Below are 24,387 nucleotides of genomic sequence, written 5' to 3'. Positions count from 1 at the left end.
GTGATGCTGTTTCTTTCATCAAAATTAAACTTTTTTTAAAAATTAAGGGAACTAAAATTATGAGTGAATGAATTTCCAGGACTTTCCATGTTCCAGTGCATGTAAACATTTCCAGCAGGATGATCTAATGTTCCCTTGAAAGACTCAAGTTTGGGGGGTGTGAGTGGTGGTGGGGGTGGATGTGAAAAGACTACCCAGAGGAAAACATACAATAATTCTTAGAGATAAGGGCAAAGAACTGAGAATTCACCCAATCCATTCACCCAATCCATTCACTCTTCTTTGAACTTCTCTTCCTCAATTTATTTTTGGCAACAGAACCCTGATTCAAATCTGATTTTCTCCTCCTCCCTTTTTTGTCTTATTTGGGAGATACTTGAATAAAATAATAATAATTGACAACATGAAGAGATATTTGTAGAGAATTCCCCTGATCTTAGTTGTCACTGATTAGGGGTTGCTTTCAGGATTGTAATGTCCACACAGAAGAGACAAGGAAAGGTTTTTAAATCTACCCTGACAGGAGAGCCTAGAAGGTGCCCTTAAAGTGATGGAGGAATGGAGGCACAAATGACAAAGATTGAATGAATGACGCAAAGTCATCAGTGGAACGCAGGCAGGGGTCTTCTTTGGTGCTAACTCCTTCAAAATTGCTTTGCTTTGGGTTTCTTAGCTCACCTCCTCCCTTACAACCCATCTTCCTCGCTGCAACACGACCCCGAGCAGACCAGCGCCACCCAGCCAGCTTTTGGCCCGCCCTCGGGCTCCCAGACCCTGCGAGGATGAATGGCAGCCTTGCCGCCGCGCCGCTGCGGGCGCTGATTGGTCGGCGGATACGATGACGCGGCGGGAACCCGGGTGCACGCAGGCGGGTGCAGCGGACGGGGGTGGAGCCGGGCTCGGGGTGGCGGGGCGCGGGCGCCCGGGGGCGGAGGAGCCGGGAGGCGGGAGGCGCCGGGGCTGTTTAAGTGCCCTCCCTCCAGCCCCCAGCCACCCGCTCTGGCTCTGGCCCTGTCCCGACCCCCCGCTTTGGCCCTCTCTGGTCGTGCTCGGCTGAGCTGTCCGCCGGGCACGCGGGCGGCCTCCGAAGCACCCCAAGCCCATGAGGGCCGCGCGCCGGGCCGCCGGCGCTGACGAGACGGAGCTCCGGGCCCCCGAGGAGGAGCGGAGGATCAATGCGGTTCAAGAATCGATTCCAGCGGTGAGAGAGATGGAGCCCCCCCCCACCACGCCGGGAGCGGGTCCCCGGTCCCACCTCCTCCCGCGTGGGTGCCAGCTCCCCACCTGGATGCATCCCCCAGTGGATCCCGTGCCCTGGCCGGGTAGCAGCTCCCGAGGGGTCTCCCTCCCTGCGACCCCTTTGGTGATCCCCTTCCTCCCAGCACCCGATCGCTAGCCCGGCCCACTTGAGAGAGATCTCCCTGTCTCAGATGGATTCCCGGGTCGTGCACCGGGAGCCAGCCCCTCTCCCCAGGGATTGCACTGCACTGTTCGCCCAGCTCCAGCCTCCACTCGCCCCATGCAGGCAGGGCTCCTGCTTGCTCCGAGCACTCCAAGCCCAGCCGCGGGGGGCGCCCCGGGTCCTCTGACCATGGCCCTGACCTCCACCTCTTACCCCCAGGGTGGGGGCGCCTGAGGCACGCGGCTTTGGAGCTGGGTGGCTGCTGCACTCTGCGAGGAGACATGTCGGAAAGTGGGGTGCTGGGCGTTTTAGGTGCTCTGTCTGAGAATGGCGCTAGCAACAGGGAAACTGAGGCACATTAGGCTGGCTTAGCCTTGCCTGCCCAAACCCCCCGAGCCTTCCGACTCTCAGGTTCAAGAGTCCCCGAGACGTGTCCTTTGTGGGCACAGAAACGGGGCCAATTAGCATTTTGGGTGGTGGTGAGACCTGCTGTTGAGACGCTTGTGTTAGGAAATGAGGAGGAACCGAGGAGGCACCACCGGAAGGCTGGTCGGCTGGCTGCTTGCTTGCTGGAGGGCTGGTGGAAACACACCAGCCGGGGAGGCACCAGGCACAGGGGCCTTAATCCTGACGCCTGCTGTCTGCCCTCTAGCAATGGATGGGGGCTGGCCCACTGGCTCTTTTGTTTTTGTTTTTGTTTTGTTATAATTCTCTTCCATTTAAGTGGGTTAAAGTTCACTACCTCCTGTATTTGTGGTAACTCTCCATCCCTTTGTCTGGATTCAGAGGCCGTCCCAATTCCCAGACCTTCACCAGCAGGCAGTGACAGCGGGAATTTAAAAGAAGGAAAGGAATGCATGAACTCTTCCAAGGAGATTACTGCTGTTGAGTTTTCTAGACACTACCTTTTATGTTGAAATCAGAACGTTCACTTTTTATTGTGGTCATGCTGGCTCCCTAGTTCTCTCTGCCCACTCCTTAGTGATTATTTCAGTCCTTAAAACAGTCCTAAAGGGGGCGGAGGGAGACCAAGAAGAAAGAGTGTAGTACTTTATGCCATCAGTTTGAAGACTAGGATCAATTAACTTCTGATTATTGCTTATCACTCAAGTTGTTGAATGCCTGGCACTGTTGCCCCCAGTGGGAACATCAAATCAGTGATTTGCTTCTAGAGACAAAAAAAGAACCATATTGTTCTGCCTTTAAAACATGAAGTCAGAAATGAAGACTGGAGGGAGATTAAGGAGAGTGTAACATGCACTCAGGCATTTCGTCAAAGCCCTGTGCCAGTGGTTTATTTGATTTGGTTTTTCTTCTCTTCACATGTGTTTTCTTCCTGTTTTCGGAGAACAGTTACAATATTCTGTGAAATTGCCCTTCCGTATTTAATTGTCTTTCTTTCCTAGCCTCAGAATTCTTCTCTAGAAAAAAAAAAAAGAATCATTTTTTACTATCTGTTGAACAAGCATTTAAAACAGTGAAAAGGGGGGGGAGGAACCTCGGATAATTGAATCTTAGGCAGTCCTCATTATCACAGTTATAATGTGGTTTTGCAATCCATTCATTTAAGAATGAAAAATATAGTCATTTTCTTTTGTTGTGGCGCAGACTTAATTTTCTCAGTGAATGCACACTGGATATTTAACTGTTGTGTTCTTGGTGATATTTAGACCGCCTGGTTTTCTTTGAAGAATGAGTCTGTTACTTCCCATTTCTCTAATATAAATTAAAGCCTGCCAATAAAAAAAAAATTTAACATAACAAAAATATCCTGGTCTCCTTTGTGACCCAACATCAAAACACTGAGTGCTATTCCATACCACTTAAACACTGTGTTCCTTGCATATCTTTTGAGCGTCAAAGACAACTACAGGTAGGAAAATTGCAGAGGAACCAGAGGGAAGGACATGCTATTTTTGGATGTGTCTGCTTCACCTAATAGATGTAACCAGGATTTGCTTGAAGAACACCTGGTTGCAGTAAACGTATTTCCTTAGGCCATAGTTTGATGCTCTGCCTCAAGGCAGACCTGTACACCTTTTTAGTTTCTTCATAATGGAAACTTGGCATTTAATGTGGCTTTAGATGAACTTCCAGAGTTCTGCTCTTTCTGTGGAGGAGCACTGGAAGGAAACTTTGTCTTCTCTCCTTAATGGAGGACTTGATGCACACAGGCTTCTCAAAAAGCTGAGACTGAAGAAAACCCACTGGGACAGAGAAATTGTATTATTTCTTAATTTATTTCTTCTCCACTTGAATTTCTCCAGAGCACCTACACACAGAGACATACATACACAATCATTCTCTCTTTTTCACAGACTGACTGATTAGAATCAATCTCGTATTAGCATAACTGTTAACCTTCATTGAGCAGTTTCTTCCCATACCAGGCACTAGCTGAATATTTGTCTTTTATTCATCTCCAACTATAACACTGGTAGACAAAAATGTTATACCCCTCTTAGTTAGAGGGTAAATGGGTGATAAGACAGAAGAGAATCTATGCAGAGTCACAAAGATAGTAAAGAGCAGAGCTAAGTGTTCAGTTCTATACCCCTCTATCACCCCTGCAGCCAGACAGGTCTCCTCTTATTATCTCTGTCAACACCATGACATATGTGTACAGTGTAGAGGTTCAGGACTCAGGGCTCTGAAGCATGTATTATATGTTGCATACTCATTTCTCCAGCCTTACAGCTGAAAAAGTTATTCCTTTCTTCAGTCCCAGCCTCATAACCACTGGTTAGCTTCAGAAGCATTGGGAAATCTTCCAGGAGTGTCTACTGACGTTTTTTTTGCATGTTCTTAGTGCACTGAATTATTAAGAAGGGGTGGTTGCCTTAATTAAGTTATGCCTTCTCTCTAATAATTGTGACCACTTTCATCATATCTGGCTATAGACACATGTTCAGCCATAGGTTGCTAATAAGATGCAGTGGCCCATCAAGTGACATTCAAGAGAAATGTGAAGTTGGGAAAGCTTTGGATCTGTGGTCTTTCCCTCTCTCTCTCTGACTCTATCTGCAAAAGTCACCTCAGTGGCAAAAATAAATAAACAAATAAATAATGTTTCTTAAGAAGTATTTTTACTAATTATGATAAAGATAGGATGGGGTGGGCTGAAGTGATACTTAGGTAGAATGGATAAAAAAATTAAGAAAAAAACCTCGGGCTGGGCGGTAGCACAGTGGGTTAAGCGCACATGGCACAAAGTGCAAGGACCAGTGTAAAGATCCTGGTTCAAGCCCCCAGCACCCCACCTGCAGGGGGTGTCGCTTCACAAGCAGTGAAGCAGGTCTGCAAGTGTCTATCTTTCTCTCCCCCCTCTGATTCCTCTCCTCTCTCCATTTCTCTCCTATCCAACAACAGCTATAACAACCACAACAAGGGCAACAAAAATGGGGAAAATAGCCTCTAGGAACAGTGGATTCATAGTGCTGGTACCCAGCTACAGTGATAACCCTGGAGGCAAATACATAAATAAAATAAATAAATAAATAAACCTCAAAGAGGTGACAATTCAACTACGCTTCAAGTACCAGAAGAGCTGAGCAGTTCTGGAGAAGAGTATTGTAGACAAAAATAAACAACAGAGGCCAGTAGGTAGGCAAGCCAGGGGATAAATAAAGTATGAGCACAGTGAGGCTGTAGAAGTACTGAAGATCTATCTCATCCATTCTCAATCAGTAGGTTGTTCTGGGAAGCCAACGGTAGGTTTCAAGTTGGAATGAGTTGTATAATGCCATCTGACTTTAATACATTGTTACTGTTACTCTATAAAGAAGAGAGTCTGTATCAGGACCAGCAAGGAGACAAGTTAGACTTTCTCTTTTTCTTTTTCTTTTTTTTTTAAAATATGGAACGCTTCACGAATTTGCGTGTCATCCTTGCGCAGAGGCCATGCTAATCTTCTCTGTATCGTTCCAATTTTAGTGTATGTGCTGCCGAAGCGAGCACAGACTTTTTCTTTTTAACAAACAAGATTTTATGTTGAGATTCTGATTTAAGGCAGGAAATATGGAAATGTAGAGAAGTGGACTGATTTGGGAGAAAGAAAAAAAAGTATAGAGGGGCCGCAGTGGCACACCTGGTTAAGAGCACACGTTGCAGTACACAAAGACCCAGGTTCAAGGCCCGGTCCCCACTTGCAGGGGGAAAGCTTCACGAGTGGTGAAGCATGTCTGCAGGTGTCTCTCTGGCTCTATCCCTCTCTGTCAATTTCCCTCCTTTCTCAATTTCTCTCTGTCTCTATCCAATAATAAATGAGTAAATAAATAAATAAAATCATTATTGAAAAAAAGGGGGGGAAGTACATAGCACACACACACACATATGATCACTTGATGGGGGCAGGACTTTGCAAAGCTATCACACTTGCACAATTTCAGACAGAGGAGGAGAGATGCCATAACATTTTCCCACTATTCCACTGTCCATGAGCCCCGGGTCCTCACACATGGTAAATTGTTTGCTCTACCACATGAGCTATCTCTCAGTCCCTGGAATATATTTGGATCATATATGAAATAGGGAATACATAAGGGCCAAAGACAGTTTTTGGGATTTGATCTTTAGCCACTGAGATCTGCTTGCTGATGGGCTAAAAATCTTATCTTAAGAAGGAACAATGCCTAGTGTGGGCTTGAAGGGCAGGGGAGGAGTAAATAGGGGGTGTGGGGAGGGGCGGGAGATGGGACATCTGGTAGAGCTCACACAACCATGCTTGAGGGCTCAGGTTCAAGCCCCAGCCCTCTCCCGCAGGGGAGAAGATTCATAAGCAGTGGCGCAATACTGCAAGTATCTCCTCTTCTCTCCGTCTCTCCCTCTCTTTCTTGTCTCTCGCCCTCTATCAGAAAGGGAACAGGGGTAGAGTGCTAAAGGATGTCCTTTCTGTTTTTTACCTCTATGGCGTAAATTCTGGTATAGGACTGAGGAAGGCATTGATAGATTGAACAAGGGAGAAGCTTGAAAGAGACTGCAGAAAATGAGCAAACAAACTTGGCACGGTCAAGGGCTTTATGATGTTTGGTTCTCAAACCCAGAACGGAATTATCTTCCAAAAGAATTTTTTAAAAAAAGCTCTAAAATATAAGGGATACACTGGGTAACCATTAGGGCTAAACAGTATTGTCTTCTGTAAATGGGTGCCATTTTCAGTAAAACTTGAAACCTTTCTCTCTTTCTCTCTCTCTTTTTTTTTAATGGGGGAGAGAACAGGCTCAGTGTGTGGGCGTTGATTCACATTTTTTACATCTGCTTTTAGCTTAGGTTTTAGGAGTGATTTTTTTTCTGGAGGTTGTGTTGGAGGTATGACTGTTCCCTGGCAGATCAAAGAGAATGGAAAAATTGCATTTTAAATTTCCCAGCAGAACATCTATCCCTCTGAGCTCCTGCTCCTAGCAGAGTTGAGCTTACATTTCCTTTTCCCTTTCTTTCTTTCTTTCTTTCTTTCTTTCTTTCTTTCTTTCTTTCTTTCTTTCTTCCCTTTTGTTGCCCCCCCTTTTTTTATTGTTGTCATTAGTCTCACCGCTTGTGAAGGAACTCCCTTGCAGGTGGAGCCAGGGGCTCAAACTGGGATCCTTATTCCCGTCCTTGCGCTTTGCACCACGTGCGCTTAACCTGCTGCGCTACCGCCAACTTCTGAGCTTACCTTTCTTTATTGTCTGAATCTCACCCTATTTATAACCCATAGAGACTACTTTAAGTCACCATGGGTGAGATATGTTTCTCTATAATTATTAAATTTGTTTTTAACTACCATTTTCCTAGATGGGTTAAGACTCAGCTGTCACAAATATGACCACCCAGCTTTTTGCTTTTTGGTGAAATTGTGAAAGTCTACCCCAGTTGCTATGTAATAGCCTGACTATTTTTAGACTGGGCTGCCAGAGATATAAATTGCTATTTTAATCTGCAGACTGGTGGTGGGTAGACAAACTCAGTTTACTGAAGCCCACAGAGTACTCTCAAGTTAATCTGCCTTCAAGTAACTTGGAACCTTGCTCTTTTAGCTTTTAATATCCCTTATAGAGTATGTTACTTCTAACTCTTGTTATATCTGAAAGCATTCTTCTCAAGAGAATAATTATTTTTCTTTTTACTAATAAGGACTGTATAGCAACACTCTACTCCCTTAGGAAATTAGTAAAATTATTTAAAGGATTGTCAGGGGAGAAAAATATTTCTTTATCTGTGTTCAAGAATAGCATGGGTAGTTTCTGATTCTGTTACTGTACATCACTCTTGAGCAGGTTCTGAGCTATCTTGTGAATTCCTTTTAATAAATGTACATTATTGTACACTAGTTAAGTAAGCCCACTGGAGCTTCAAATGAAGTATCTTCATTGTCCCAAAATTCCTTTCACACTCAACCAAACACCTGAGCTCTGTGTATTAGATTAAAAGGGATGGCCACTTTCTTTTTATTTATTTGATGTCAATTCTGGAGGAATGTGCTGGTAGCTAGTCTTCTGGTCACATATTGACTCTGTAGAGTAACTTGTGTTAGCCAACTTGGCAACCTAGCTCTGCCATTTGGTTCCGCCTAGTATGGCTTTACACCATATTAATTAGTAAGTGTGACTAGCATAAAGTAAGAAAATATTCTCCCTACCATCTAACCTAGCTAGATCAAAAAGATAGGGGAGTTGGGTGGTAGCGCAGCGGGTTAAGCGCACGTGGGGCAAAGCACAAGGACCAGTGTAAGGATCCAGTAAGATCCCCCAGCTCCCCACCTGCAGGGGAGTCGCTTCACAAGCGGTGAAGCAGGTCTGCAAGTATCTGTCTTTCTCTCCCCCCCTGTCTCCCTTCCTCTCTCCATTTCTCTCTGTCCTGTCTAACAACACCAATAACAACAACAATAACTACAATAACAATGAAAAAACAACAAGGGCAACAAAAGGGAAAATAAATATTTTTAAAAAAATTTTTAAAAAAGATAATTTCTGCTGCAGAGTCTGTTAACCCTGTACAGACTTAAAGCTGAAATTCAGAAATGCAGCCATGCCTGCGAATAAATGCTTTCTGCATGCTATTGTTTATCTGCCATCTGCTATTTCAGGCAGCTGCTAGATTTGTTGTTTTTGGTGGTTTGCTCTGTTTTTCTTTTGAACTTTCCTAAGTTCTTCCTTCCTTCCTTTTCCTCTCTCTCTCTCTCTTTCTCTGCCTTCTCTCTCTCTCTCTCCCATTCCCCCCCCCTCTTTCTTTCCATTTTATTTCATAATACAGAAAGATATGAGATGGTTGGGGAAGTAGGGAGAGAGAAAGGTAGACACCTGCAGACATGCTACACTGATCATGAAGCATCCCCCCTGCAGGTGGGGAGCTGGTCCTTGAACTTGGGTCCTTGCACATGGTAATGGGTACACTCTACCAGGGTGCCATCATTCAGCCATGCTTCCTAAATTTTTATCACCTTTCTCTTTCAGAGAACAGTAAAGCAGAATTCCTCATAAGGAAATACAAAACATAAGGATACACAATGAGTTGGGCTTTGAGTTATCTTCACCATACATTAAAAAGGAGACTTTCTATATTCAGTTACTTTGGTATTTATGCTTTTCCACTATCTTGTGATAGAACAATTGCCCAAAGGGTAGTATGGCATATGAATTTATATCTATGTGTGTATCACACTTGACTATTTAGACACACTTATACATACACACACCCCATGGGCTTTATAACCAAAGTGCGAGTACTAGTCATATGTTTGGATTTTGTTGATTGATTTTGCAGTTCCAGGAATTTGTGTCTGTGTGATCCCATTGCTCCTTTATTTCAATAGAGACAGAAAGACACCACAGTACTGCTGCACCATCCAGGGAGTTTTTGTTCATACTGCCTATGGTATGCCATGTTCCCAGACTCCAACCCAGGTTTCACTACTAAGGCATGTGCTTTACCTGGTGACCTATCTCCTTGCCCAAGGCTTGGTCTTTGAAGCAGATTTTCAATTCAGGAAGAATACAGGTAAAAACATACCTCTTGTTGTGGGTCACCTAGAGATAGACAAGTATGATTTATTAAGCTGTCTGGTGCTAAAGAGGTAATAGAAAATTGGGAAACTAGTCACACAGGCCTAATAATCACCAGATCCAAGGTTTCAGGAGCTGCATGTATAAAGCTTTATAACTACTGAGAGGAAAAATAGAAACCTTTTAGATGTATACCGTTCTATCAAAAATAGCTATCAGCAGTTGTAAAACTTAGAAACATTTTCTTAATTTTATTTTCTGCTAAGATTTAAGATGTGATTATGTTTTTTTGTTGTTGGTATGTTGTGAGATGGTGTCACTTGAAAGAGGTGGCTATGGTATTTGTTTACTTTTGTTTGGTAGAGGGTTTTTCTTTTGCACAATCTGAAAGGATACTTAATCCAATAACCTAGAACATTTGTTTTAGGATCACTATACTTGGCTCAATTTACACTAGTTTAAGAGGGTTTCATTTTGTTCCCGTAACTAGGTTTTCCCAGCAGTCACTTCATCTAGAATAGACCAAACAAACCACTGACAGACTGCCTTGTTCTTCACACACTGTGGGCCTTTCTTTTTTTATTTATTTAATTTTTTATTTATAAAAAGGAAACATTGACTAACTCATAAGATAAGAGGGGTACAACTTAACACAATTCCCACCACCAGAACTCTGTATCTATCCCCTCCCCTGATAGCTTTCCTATTCTTTAACCCCCTGGGAGTATGGGCCCAAAGTCATTGTGGGATGCAGAAGGTGGAAGGTCTGGCTTCTGTGTGCTTCCCCACTGAACATGGGTGTTGACAAGTCAATTCATACTCCCAGCCTGCCTCTCTCTTTCCCAATTGGGAAGGGCTCTGGGGAAGCAGAGCTCCAGGACACACTGATGGGGTTGTCTGCCCAGGGAACACTGGTCGGCATCATGCTATCATCTGGAACCTGGTGGTTGAAAATAGAGTTAACATACAAAGCCAAACAAATTGATGACCAGTCATGAACCTAAAGACTGGAATACTGCAGATGAAGAGTTGGGGGGTCCTCCATTTTGTAGATAGCTAGTAGGCATATTTTAGTTGTATTCCAATGGGCCTGTGGCTATACTAGTGTTTTGGGGGGGGGGTTGTTTGTTTGTTTGTTTTGTTTTTGCCTGAGCCTGAAATCTGATATGCAGGTGGATCCTAATTATTATCTGGGGAGGTGATGTCATGGCTGGCAGAAAGACCAGAAAGCTGGATCAGGGAAGAAAGGAGCTTCCAAATATAGGAAAGGTGTATAAATATTGTTGACTGTAAACCCCATCGATTTGATGTGATCTGGGGCCCATATTCAGCTTAGGAGTCTATGTGACCTCTGCATCCCTATAGATCTGTGCTCACATTCTGTGGTCATAAGTTGAAACATTCCAAGCTTCCCCAATATCAGGACCCATCTTCCTTAGGTGTAGCATAGAGTATGTTGTCCATCCTCCGAAGGGAGGATGGAACATTCTCTACCGTTGTTGATCCAAGTTGAGGGCAAGGTCCTATGGGGGCCCGCAAAGGGGTCTGTTGTGTTGTTCCTGATAGGAATGACCGATAACAATGGAGAGAAAGAGGGATTTATTCAAGGTCTAGGCCCATCATGTCTGTTTGGGAATCTCAGGACTCCCCGAATAGGGCCCTGTGGGCCTTTCTTACATGGAGTTTTTCTGTTTCCACAGGTTTATGAACCACCGCGCCCCAGCCAATGGCCGCTACAAACCAACTTGTTATGAACATGCTGCTAACTGTTACACACATGCAGTGAGTATGAATTCTCTGCCTTTTCCACCCTTGCCAAGTAGTCTCTGTGGGAGGAAGGGGGAGTTATCTCTAGTCACCTCGGTTCAGTAAGCTAGATGTAAGAATATTTGTGACCTTACCTCCCACTGTATCAATGCTGGACCACGCTACTAGGAACCAAGTATATTAAAATTTTGGAGTACACAGGCCTGCTATCATCTCTGTCCATCTTGGACTTACTTTCTCCAGGAAGATATTTACTAAAAGAATAATGGTAAATGCACCTAGATGTAGGAAAACCAAATTAAATTATTTAAAAGAACTTTCAGCCCAGTCATGAAATATATCATTTAAAAAAAAAAAAAAGCAACAGTGTTCATTTCTCAGGCAAAGTTCACAGATTATTGAAAAAGATAATTTCCCTTTCTCCCTTCCTTTCCCTTCCCTTCCTCTCTCCCTTCCTTCCTTCTCTTCTCTTCATTCTCACTCTTTTCCTTCTTCCCTTCCTCTTTTTTTTTTATTTAAGAAAGGAGACATTAACAAAACCATAGAATAAGGGGGTATAATTCCACACAATCCCTTCCTCTTTCTTCCTTTCATTCTTCCCTCAGTGATGACGTGAAACAGGTAGCATAGCCCCCTTAGCTCCACAGTACTCATTGCTGATCAGTGCAGATATCATTACACATCATATTTAAAAAAAAGTTTCTTTGTTTGTTGGTACTGTATGCGATAGAAGCACTTGAAAGGAGTAGGCCTGGGTTTTGTTTGCTTTTGCTTGGTAGAGGGTTTGTCTTTTTCACAATCTAAAGGGAAACCAGATGAAAACATACTCAGTCAAGTACACATGTTACCATGTGCAAGGACACAAGGTTCAAGCACCCAACCCCCACCTGTGGGGGGACATAGGAGTTTCACAAGCAGTAAAGCAGTGATGTAGGTGTCTCTCTTTTAGTCTCCTTCTCTATCTTCCCCTTTCATCTCCCCTTCATCTCTATCCAGTAAACAAATAAATTAATAATTTTCATAAGCTGATTTGATCCATAAGTTGCTGGTTACTTTTCTTTATCCCTAAAAATCTTAGAAAATACTGAAAAGTATGAAAGAAAAATGATACTATCCAGAAATAAATCATTAACTCTTTGGTAATATCATTTTCTGTGTGGTGTTTATGAATATATGTATTTTGATATTTTTCCCATCAATGTCATATTGTTGACATTTCCTTGTATCATCCATTTATATTTCTCTGTAATTTTTATTATTCCATTTTGGAATAATAAAATTTTGAAATTCTAAAGAAAAAAAACAGCTGATGGGAGTATGGATCGACCTGCCAATGCCCATGTTCAGTGAGGAAGCAATTACAGAAGCCAGACTTTCCACCTTATGCACGCCATAATGATCCTGGGTCCATACTCCCAGAGGGATGAAGAATGGGAAAGCTATCAAGGGAAGGGAGGGGATACTGAGTTCTGGTGGTGGGAATTGTGTGGAATTGTAGCCCTCTTATCCTATGGTCTTGTTAATATTTCCAATTTATAAATAAAAATTTAAAAAGAAAAGGAAAGAAAGAAAGAAAGAGAGAGAGAAAAAAAAAAAAAAACGGCTGGGCGGACCACATTTGAGCCCCTGACCTTATATGAGAAACTATAAAAAAGAAAGCTTCATGAATGGTGCTCTCTCCTCTCTCTGTCTCTGACTCTGTTTCCCTCTTGGTCCCTCATCATTTATCTGGGGGGGTGGTGTCTGCCAGGAATAATAGAATCATACAAGCACATGAAGACCTGGCTCAGTGGCAGGGGGTAGGGGAAAGAGATAGCAGATAAATAATTTGAAGAAAAGAAATAGAGAAGACCAGTTTTCTCCTTTATTAAAGAGTGCTTAGAGCAGGCCAATTTAAGTGTTTGAGACACTATTAATATAATATGTAAGTTACATATATGCGTATATTAGCAAAATTTGCATAAATGTAAATCATGCTTTGTCATTTCTTTAACCTCCTCCCTCATAAAATAGAGAATTGTAAAGGAAAGTAAACTGGTTTTCAGTGAAATTCTTCCTAGTCATGGGCCCTTTGGAATATAACTAAAATAGGCCTACTAACTATCTACAAAACAGAGACCCCCAAATCTTCATCTTCACTATTCCAGCTTTTAGGTTCATGATTAGTTAACAATTTGTTTGGCTTTATATGCTGGCTCTTCTTTTGACCACCAGGTTCCAGATGCTGCCGTGATACCATCCGACTTCCCAGGCAGAGGACTCCACCATTTTTTTTGGGGGGGAGCGCTTCCCCAGGGCACTGCCCCAGATCTTCCACCTTCTGCACCCTGTGGTGTCCCTTGGTTCATGCTCCCAGAGGGATAGGGAGTGGGAGGGCTGTCAGGGGAGGGGATGGGATACAGAGTTCTGGTGGTGGGAATTGTGTGGAGTTATGCCCCTCTTGTCCCCTTTTGTCTGTGTTTCTGTTTTGTGGATAAATTTTTTTTAATTATTTATTTATTTATTTATTTATTTATTTATTGGAAGAGAGAGAAATATCAGAGTACTTCTCAGCTCTGGCTTATAGTGGTGCTGGGCATTGAACCTGGGACCTTTCGGACAACAGGCATGTAAATTCTGTGCTATACTACTTTTAGCTATCGCCTCAGCTCGAAAAAAGAAAAAAAAGGTTTCTTTAAAAAAAAGTGCCTAGTATGCCTGTCCTGGATTCTATAAAAGGGCACTAGTAATGCAATTCAGAGTAATTTCTTTAGGGGACAGTCTCCCTGGGCCCATGGCATAGATTCTGAGGACAGGTAGTTTTAGTAGAATTCTCTAGATTTGAGCTAACAATGACCTTTGCCTTAAGGCTTGTGTAAGTGAGCTTCACAATGACAGAGATTCAAAATGTTTAGAATCCAAACTTGGTTTTAAAGAATACTCAGTCTAGTTTGATTGTCTTTTATCACCTACCTGGGTATCTGTATTTTATTCTTGACTAAATGATACATTTAACAGAGACAAAAGTAAAATCACTTTTGAAAACAATTGTACACAGGAACCTGTGTACCCCTTAAGAAAATAACTTGTATGTGTGTGGGGGCCAGGATTTGTATAGATGGAGTATAAATGTCTGAATAATAGCTTACATGGACTGACTGTTTTTTCTATGCCCTGCCTCCCCATATGGCCTGGTACTCACTCCTTCCAAGATACCTGCATTATGCATAGTGAGCAAGGACCCAGGTTCAAAGCCCTGGTCCCCATCTGTAGCGGGAAAGCTTCACAAGTGGTGAAGCAGTACTGTAGGTGTCTGTCTGTCTCTCTCCCTGTCTCCCCCTTCCTCTCAATTTCTGGCTATCTCTATCAAATAAAGAAAGATAACAAAAAAAAAATAAAAATAATAAGATACCTGCATTATTTTCTCCATTTAACAACTGAAAGAATATTGATTAAAATCATAAGGAGGGAGATGGGTGTAACACAGCGGGTTAAGCACATGTGGTGCAAAGCTCAAGGACCAGCATAAGGATCCCGGTTCGAGCCCCCAGCTTCCCATCTGCAGGGGAGTCGCTTCACAGATGGTGAAGCAGTTCTGTAGGTGTCTGTCTTTCTCTCCCCCTCTCTGTCTTCCCCCATCTCTCTCCATTTCTCTCTGTCCTATTCAACAACAATGACATCAATAACAACAACAATAATAACTACAAAAACAATAAACAACAAGGACAACAAAAGGGAAAATAAATAAATATTTTAAAAATCATGAGGAAAGTCTCTATAGTTTCTATACTATTGACTAATAAAAGAAGCCTATGAAGTATTTATTACCTGGCATAAAAATTAAATTGAAAATTTAAATAGAATGGTTTGGTAATTGAGATGCTGGCTTAGCTTTAAGAATAATATTTTCTGAGATAGTCTGAACCAATCCCTTCTTTATCTCTTCTGGATATGTCACAGGTATGTTTGCATAAACCAAATTTAAGTGAAATCTCTATGTTTTTATTATATTTTTAAGATTTATTTTAGTTGTGTGTGTGAGTGTGAGTGAGAGAGAGGGAGAAATAGTTTCATATGAAACAGAGAGAGAGAGAGAGAAATCAGAGCACCATTCCAATACATACAATATCAAGGATTGATCTGGGAACCTGAGGCATGCACTATCAGAAAGGGATACAAGTCACAAAATAAATTCAGTTTTATTAAAAACTTACTTTTTTAAAAAAACATTTTTATTAATGATTTAATAATTATTATAAGATAACAGAGGTACAATTCCATACAGTTCCCACCACCAAAGTTCCATATCTCATTCCCTCCATTGGAATCTTTTCTATTCTTTATCCCTCTCTGGGAGTATGGACCAAAATTCTTTATAAGGTGCAAGAGAAACATACTTTTAAGTAAGCTAAATCAAGAACAGTAGTTCTTAATTTTCTCAGTTTGATCTGAATCAGTGAAGACTTTATCTTGTGGAAATTCACTGCTTATTTGACCTTCAGTATTTAATATTATGTTGAAGGATGGGAAACGTAGGTGTTGGGGACTAAACAAGATGAGATTGCTAAAGTTAGAACAAGAGAGAGAGAGAGAGAGAGGAATAGAGAATATGAACCAGAGCATCACTCTGACACATATGTCACAGATTGAATTTAGGATCTCATGCTTTTAAATCCAGTGCTCTAACCACTGCACTGCCTCCCAGACTATCAGATATGCTTATTTTAATCCTTAATAAAGTTATTTATTTCTCCTGAGGATTTATATTAAATTACAATCTAGTGACTCTCCAGGTGTTTGGTTTTGTTTTGTTCTCAGTGAAACAGAAAGGGCAGAACACTGCTTAGCTCTGGCATATCACAGTACTAAGAGTTGAACCTGGGGCCTGTGGAATCTCAGGCATGCAAATCCAGTTTGCTTCTACTGCACTATCTTCCTGACCCTAAGTTTTTCTGTTATTCTGAAATGCCCACTCTTCATAATCATTGATAGGGGTAGACACTGAAATTTTTGTACATGTGGAGTATAAGATGTGGTGCAGACAACAAAGTTTTACTTAAGACACATATATTAAAAGCATTGGTATAGATAGAAGATGAATTTACCTTTGCTAACTTGAGAAAAATTATAATATTGAATAAAACTAAAATAACCATAAAGCCCATTCAGTAGATTAGGATTTGAGTGGGGGGGGGGGGATGAATAAAAAAAAAATCAAGATCTCCCTGTGAAATCTGAACTGTATGGGTGGCATTTGCATAGTTATATACTCACTCTGAATTACACTAGAAAATAAATGAGATAGAGAAATGTGTGCTTAACTGATGGTTTTATTCTTACGGTTTATTGGTATTGCACATGATTGGGCACAATTCCTGGACCCTGAACACCTGTACCTTTTTCCAGTGCCATAGCTGGCAATTTTATCTGGCTCTTGTTATGGTCATCCAGGAAAGACACACATGCTTCAAAGTTATCTAACTAAAATTATTTCTATTTTTGGTTAAAAAAAAAAAGCCTTCATCTAGCAAAGTCCTAAGAGTTTGACTATTTTTTTCCCCTTTCCCTCAGTTCCTCATTGTTCCAGCCATTGTGGGCAGTGCCCTCCTCCATCGGCTGTCGGATGATTGCTGGGAGAAGATAACAGCATGGATTTATGGAATGGGCCTCTGTGCCCTTTTCATTGTCTCCACAGTGTTTCACATTGTATCATGGAAAAAAAGTCACCTAAGGTACAGTGGATGGTGGCATATTATTTTCAACCAGTTGGAATAGCTGACTCAATTTAGCCTCCTACACTAGCATGTTCTGGTCAGGTGATGCAAAGAGGACACATTGTCCTTCTTTGCTCACTGATTGTTATCCCATTACTTTGTTCTTCTTCTCTGAACTGGACAGTTTGAGGATCCCCATTTGTATCTATGAATAAGACAGCAACCCCCCACCTTCTGTACCCCACAATGACCTGGGGTCCATACTCCTAGATGGTTAAAGAATAGGAAAGCTATCAGGGGAGGGGATGGGATACAGAGATCTGGTGGTGGGAATTGTGTGGAGTTGTACCCCTCTTATCCTATGGTTTTGCCAATGCTTCCTTTTTATAAATAAAATTTTAAAAAAGTTTATAGCTAAAGCAAAATAATAATAATAATAAGACAGCAACCCCTTAAACAAACCTCAGATAAAACTGCACTGGTTCTCCACAATTTCAAACTTAAAATTCCAAGTCCTATAATTCCAATGCTATCAGTATCAAGAACTCTAAGGATATAAATGTAGCAGTAGTGGGGTGGTGACAGTCCACTGAGCTTTGAGTCCAGCCATGTCACTAAGTCATCTGTCTTCATGAAGCCTCAGTTTCTTCACCACTAAACAGAAGAATGATGCCTGAATCACAGGATTGTTGTGAGAGGTCAAGGAGATAATGCATATATAAAAAGTGGCTGGAACATTACAAAGTTTTAAGAACTGTGATACAAAGAGGAATAAACTTCCAGTGTGGGTTTACTGTCTTGTAGAGTTTAGCTTTCAGAATTGGGTCCTAGCCAATCAAAACACACATATTTTGCTACTGTTAGCTCTCAGGTACTTTCAAACAATGTCATGGGCTAGTGGCTAACTTCCCAATGAGAAGAAAATAAAAGCTTAGCTCTTGGGGCCCAACCGATGGCATATCCAGTTACAAGTGCCCATTACAGTGTGCAAAGACCTGGGTTCAACCCCCAACCTCCACCTGCAGCTTCACAAGGGGTGTCTCTCTTTCTCTCTCCCACTCTCTTCACCTTTCCTCTCGGTTTGTCTGTTTCTATCCAATAAAAAAATATTTTTTGAAAAGCTTTGCTTTTCTGAGTGAAGAGTTAATTTGAGAGACTACAAAGAGGACAACACAAAATTTTGTTGTTTATGAAATAGATTCTGCACAATCTAAAATGATCAAATTTCTTCTCAAATAAGGTAGAGTCAGAGCAGACTTGGAGTGATTTAAGATAATATTGAAATGACCTCCCCACCCCATTTTTAAAAAATTTTATAGCATGCCCCCTCACTTCTCAAACTATCTGGGCAATTTCATTAGAATGCTTTCTTTCTAAGCAGGATTAGGAAGTTATGATTACTAGTTTCTTCACGTGTGAAATCAGAGTGTTTAAAGGTAAAGGGATCTTTAGGAACCATCTAATCTAAACTTCTCAGTTTCCACCTGGAGAAACTGAAGCTCAAAGAAGTGATCTGATTTGTCGGAGCCAATGATAATAGCAGAACCTGAACTTCCCAAGACCACTCATTCCCAGTATGTGTGTGTGTGTGTGCGCGCGCGCACACACACACACACGCTCGCGCGCCATGGTACCCTTCACAATACTGCTGTAGTTTACAGTCCACTACTTTTGCTTATAAGGTGACAATTCCCTGGGGGGGGGGGGGCTAAAATAAAACCACAACATTGACTCACAGGGGCTCTCTGGGGCACACTCATAAGAGAGCCTCCAAAGTACCTGTCCTGCTCCTCAGGACACACGCATCACAAAGCCCAGAGGCCAGGGCACTTCATTATTTTCTTGGCACAATGCAATGCTGTGGTTGCCTCAGCTGGCTTGACTTGGATGTCTTGATTTCTGAATCAATAAAGAGTTGTAGATGCCTACTACAATATTCAGTACCTCCCTGCCAGCAGCTGGAGAAGAAGATGTAATAGAAACCAGACTCTTTTGAAACCTGAAATAGCATGCTAGAATCACAAGCCATCTATGGATTTTTGTTCTGAATTGGCTTTTATAACTTTCCACCTATAGCTTTTAAGAAAAAGCGGAAAGGGAATTAGCATATATTGAATATGTGCTAGATACAGGGCTAAATACCTGGTACTCCTCACCTCATATAATGTGCAGACATACTCTGATTGACAGGAGAGGCTATGATTTCTACTTTACCTGTGAAGAAAGTGAAAGTCAAAGAGGAGGATGGAAGAGCTTAAGTAAAATTGTAGGTTTGACTTCATCTACTACTGTAACAATCTAGAATGCTGAATTAGAAAGTCTCTAAACCTCACTCGGGAATCACAGTTATCCATGGATTTAAAAAAAAAAGATAAAAGATTCTTTTCTCTCCATCCTCTACCTCATCTTCTACCTTTTTTAAATCAGAATTTTCTTGGGTCAGGGAGATAATATATGGTTATGCAAAAGACTTTCATATCTGAAGCTCTGAAGTCCCAGGCTCAGTCCCTGGCACCATCATAAGCCAAAGCTGAGCAGTGCTCTGTTTAATAATAATAATAATAATAATAATAAATATTTTTCTGGATTGGAGTCCATGATTGTATTTTATAAGCTCCCTAGGTGATTTTGATATGAAGTGAAGCCAGAGAAGCATTAGTCTAGTGCTTGCTTTTTTTAGAACTATAATCTGCATTATTTTCATTTCTTCAGAAATACATGACAGTAGAACTGAAAAGTCTTCACCCTGCTTTGGCTGACAGTTCATGTGGTGAGGCAGAATCTAGTACTTCACCAAATCAGCTATAATTCCTTGAACACAAAATAGGTTCAAGATGATGCAATGGATCAGCACTTTTATTCTTAAAGATGTATTTATTTTTATGAAAGACAGAGAAACCAGAGTCCCACTCTAGCCTATGTAGTGTCAGGAGTTCTGCCTAGGGCTTCAGGCTTGAAAGTTCTACACTCTACCAACTGAGTTCTTCCTCCAGCTGCAGCATTTGTATACCAAAATTATCTCAGCATTTTAATTCATCTAATCAAAACCAAAGACCAAATGATAAATCTTTAAAAAGCAAATGATGAATGCCTTGAGAAAGTTGAGTAGGCATGTAAATTGCAACATAGTAGAGTGATTAGCCATATTCTCCGCCTGAAGATTTTCTAAAAACTCTTAACTTGCTGTTGTTTTTTTCTCCCACATTAGGACAGTGGAACATTGTTTTCACATGTGCGATAGAATGGTTATCTATTTCTTCATTGCTGCTTCTTATGCTCCATGGTAAGATACATTTTTACTGTTTTTGATGATAGTGTTTTTAGGATTACAACTTCCTAGCCCTCCTCTCATTTCTTCCTACTTGAGCCTCCATGTATATACCCTACCCTCGGGCCCCCAGTGCACATGTGTGCATAGACATCCTTTGCCCTTTCTTTCTTTTTTTCTTTCTTTTCTGTCTTTTTTTTTAATATTTATTTTTTATTCCCTTTTGTTGCCCTTGTTGTTTTATTGTTGTAGTTATTATTGTTGTTATTGATATCGTTGGATAGGACAGAGAGAAATGAAGAGAGGAGGGGAATACAGAGGGGGAAGAGAAAAACAGACACCTGCAGACCTGCTTCACCGCCTGTGAAGCGACTCCCCTGCAGGTGGGGAGCCGGGGCTCAAACTAGGATACTTATGCTGGTCCTTGTGCTTTGCGCCACCTGCGTTTAACCTGCTGCGCTACCGCCCAACTCCCCTTTCTTTTCATTTACTTGGGTCAAATTTTAGGTTTGAAGAGGAGAGTATTGCTGCTGCTCAGAATACATAGACTGATTGTTCAAGAGAAGTGCTAAAAACTTTTATATAGATAGCATGCTCACGTTTGAAAAAGCTACTTCTGTCTTCCTTCTATCTACTTCTGCTGCTATTCCAGGTACCAGAATATGTAATTATTTAAGTGGAATATGCTGTAAATATGAATACAGAGCCCAAACTTTTAATTTATACAGTTTTGCCTTCAATATATAGCAAAGTTGCTAATATATTTAGAATGCTCTCCTCGTTTCTTTACCTATATGAGAAAAAAACTAGTCGATTAGTTAGCTACTTAAAATGCCTCAAGTCCTATTTAGTTTCCTTGATCTCTCTGCCCTTTTGGTATAGATCAGGCAGATTTTTTTGTTGCTTTGAAATCCATAACTAAAGAAATACTGTTTTCTCTCTATCAAGACATGATCCATTTCTAAATAGTCAGAAATTGACATCATGCCCTAAAATAATATCTTTGCTAGAAGCAGTAGGCATCTAGATTCTGACTAATTCAACATTCATCATTCTAAAGAAACCTATTTATCTGTTGGAGTAAAAAGTATGTTCCGTATGTCCTAACACCTGCTACATAATTATATGTCTGCATCCTTTTAGAGTGAGAACACTTAATAATGGCTTTTGTGAAATATACCTCAAATTACAATAAGTAGGTAAATATTTTAAATGTGAGGTAAGGAATCAAATTATAACACATGATTTGCTTGCACATAGTCTTCAATAAGCAGGCATTATCTTTTCCATTTGGAAATCCTAATTCTGTAGTAATACCCAATCAGATCTTTTTTTCCTCTCTATATTCTTAATATGAATTTAGTGTAAATGAATTTTCAGCATTATAGAAATGAAGCTTCATAGCAGTCTACAGCTTAAGTTCTTTTTTTTAATTTTTTTAATTTATTTTTTAAAAGGAGACTAACAAAACTATAGGATAAGAGAGGTACAACTCCACACAATTCCCAAGACTAGGTCTTTGTATCCCATCCCCTCCACTGATAGCTTTCCTATTCTTTATCCCTCTGGGAGTATGGACCCAAGGTCATTGTGGGATACAGAATGTCTGGCTTCTATAATTGCTTCCCCGCTGAACATGGGTGTTGACAGGTCAAGCCATACTCCCAACCTGCCTCTCTCTTTCCATAATGTTGTGGGGCTCTGGGGAAGCAGAGATCCAGGACACATTCGTGGGGTCGTCTGTCCAGGGAAGACTGGTCAGCATCATGCTAGCATCTGGAACCTGGTGGCTGAAAAGAGAGTTAACATACAAAGCCAAACAAATTGTTGAATAATCATGGACTAAAGGCTGGAATAGTGCAGATGAAGTGTTGGGGGGTCCTCCATTTTGTAGATAGCTATCAAGCATATTTTAGTTATATTGCAAATGACCTGTGGCTATACTAGTTTCTTTTTTCTTTTTCTTTTTTCCCCTGAGCCTGAAATCTGATATGTTGGTGGATCCAAGTTATTGTCTGAGGAGGCTGGAAAAGGGACAGAAAGCTGGATCAGGGAAGAGAGGAGCTCCCTAATATGGGGAAGGGGTATAAGTATTGTTGGCTATAAACCCCATCGATTTGATTTGGTCTGGGACCAGTATTCAGCTTAGGAGCCTATGTGACCTCTGCATCCCTGTAGATCTGAGCTCACATTCTGTGGTCATGAGTAGGAACATTCCAAACTGCCCCAATATCAGGACCCATCTTCCTCAGGTGCAGCATACAGTATATTGTCCATCCTCCCTTCGGAGGATGGAACATTCTCTACTGTTGTTGGTTCAAGTTGAGGGCAAGGTACTATGTGGGGCCCACAAAGGGGTCTATTTTGTTGTTCCTGATAGAGATGACCAGTAATAATGGAGAGAGGGATTTCTTTGAGGTCTAGACCCATTATGTCTGTTTGGGAATCTCAGGACTCCCTAAATAGGGCCCCAGCTGATGGGATGGCCTGATAGTGACTAAAGAGTCATAATTAAAGTATGTCAGTCTCTTGCCCTTATTCAGCTTTTGCAGTCCTTGCTTTGCTAAGTTTAGCTTTGGAGTAAGTGAGAGAACTGTAATAGGAAGTAGGTGAGGAGGGTATCTAAGTCAAATTAGATACTATTTATTAGGAACTTTATACTGACTCACCACAGATTATTGTGTACTTTTGCTTTCAGGCCCTAATTTATGGATACATGTGAACATATGCTCTATCTAACGGGACCTGACCTTTATCTAGGTTTTGGGACTTTGTTAGGAAGTGAACCCCCTGGAATGGAATTAGAGAATACCATGAAAGTTTCACCCAAGTGATGAGGGTGAAGGGTTTGTATTCCATGCCTGACATGTCTGTACACAGTCTGAGGTGAAGCATGCTGAGATGGTACTCATTGCATTGATTAGGTTGGAGTCGGCAGAGGCAGTATTATTTGGTATGACTTGAGAGAAGCATGCAGGGAAGTGAGCCCCACCCCAGAGGTTCCAGATTGGGAGAAACATAAGCTCTATAGAGGAAGCGGGAGATTCCTGTTGTTTTAGGGTTAAGACAATAGATAGTTATTTCAATAATCACATTGTTTGGTAATTGGGTTAACTTTGAAAAATCCCTTTGTTTAGATTTGCTGTATAATATCCAACATCACCATAATTTATGTCTTTTGACATTGTTTGTATATAGCTGTGCCACCAGTTGCTTCTGTTCTCCCTGATCTAGGCTTTTGAGAGAGTCAGCATATCAAAGACTCAGCCTATGTATTAAAAAGACTCAGTCTGTGCTTTAGAAAGTTTGAGACATGCAATCAATTTTTCCCCTCTCATATAAATTAAATAGTGATTTATATGACTACAAATTAATAGGAGTATACATAAACACCATTCCCACCACCAAAAGACTGTGTCCCATCCCACCCATCCCCAACACTACCACCCCCACCGCCCTAGGAAGCCGAATATCCACCCTCACCTTCAAACCAGGGTTTTTACTTTGGTCCCCTACTCCAAATTTAGTCAAATCCTGCTTTGAGTTTTCCTTTCTGTTCTTCTTTCTCAATTTCTGTTGATAAGTGGAATCATCCCATACTCATCTTTATCTTTCTGACTTAGCTCAATTAACATAATTCCTTCTAGCTCCATCCAAGATGGGTCAGAGAAGGTGGGTTCACTGTTCTTAATAGCTGCATAGTATTCCATTGTGTATATATACCACAGTTTTCTCAGCCATTCATTTGTTGTTAGGCACCTGGGTTATTCTAGGTTTTAGCTATTATGAATTGTGCTGCTATGAACATAGATGTACAAATATCTTTTTGGTTGAGTGTTATAGAGCCCTTGGGGTATATCCCCAGGAGAGGAATTACTGGGTCATATGGAAGGTCCATGTCTAGCCTTGTGAGAATTCTCCAGACTGCTCTCTACAGAGATTGGACCAATTTATATTCCCAACAGCAGTGCAGAGGGGTCCCCACAGCCTCTCCGGCATAGTTGCTGCTGTCCTTTTTGATGGTTGTCATTCTCACAGAGGTGAGGTAGTATCTCAATGTTATCCTTATTTGCATTTCTCTGACAATCAGTGACCTGGAGCAATTTTTCATGTGTTTGTTAGCCTTTTGGATCTCTTCTGTAGTGAATGTTCTATTCATATCCTCTGCCCATTTTTGGATGGTATCATTTCCTTTTTTGTTGCTAAGTTTGCTGAGCTCTTTGTATATTTTGGTAATTAGTTTCTTGTCTGATGTATGGCATGTGAAGACCTTCTCCCATT

General features: G+C 41.3%; 1 protein-coding gene and 1 non-coding gene across 3 annotated transcripts in view; one reads left to right on the top strand and one right to left on the bottom strand.

Moving 5' to 3' along the window:
* Window positions 1-929: 929 nt before the first annotated feature.
* The window catches only part of MMD (monocyte to macrophage differentiation associated), a 36,390-nt gene continuing 12,932 nt past the window's right edge, over window positions 930-24,387 (top strand). The window contains exons 1-4 of one of the 2 annotated variants that reach the window (XM_007531412.3): window positions 932-1,201; window positions 11,079-11,160; window positions 16,696-16,856; window positions 20,047-20,121. In XM_007531412.3, the coding sequence (XP_007531474.1) occupies window positions 1,176-1,201; window positions 11,079-11,160; window positions 16,696-16,856; window positions 20,047-20,121 (344 nt within the window). In that variant the 5' untranslated portion in view covers window positions 932-1,175. Of the gene's footprint in view, window positions 1,202-11,078; window positions 11,161-16,695; window positions 16,857-20,046; window positions 20,122-24,387 lie in introns of both variants that reach the window. The other variant, XM_060203775.1, reaches the window with a different exon arrangement.
* Window positions 5,253-5,359, bottom strand: LOC132542212 (U6 spliceosomal RNA). Its single transcript, XR_009553318.1, has one exon. It is a non-coding gene; the product is annotated as a U6 spliceosomal RNA (small nuclear RNA).

This window comes from Erinaceus europaeus, chromosome 12, assembly GCF_950295315.1.
Source record: "Erinaceus europaeus chromosome 12, mEriEur2.1, whole genome shotgun sequence".
Lineage (NCBI taxonomy): Eukaryota > Metazoa > Chordata > Mammalia > Eulipotyphla > Erinaceidae > Erinaceus > Erinaceus europaeus.
The sequence above is the reverse complement of the archived record's forward strand: the minus strand, read 5'-3'. Positions and strand labels throughout refer to the sequence as shown.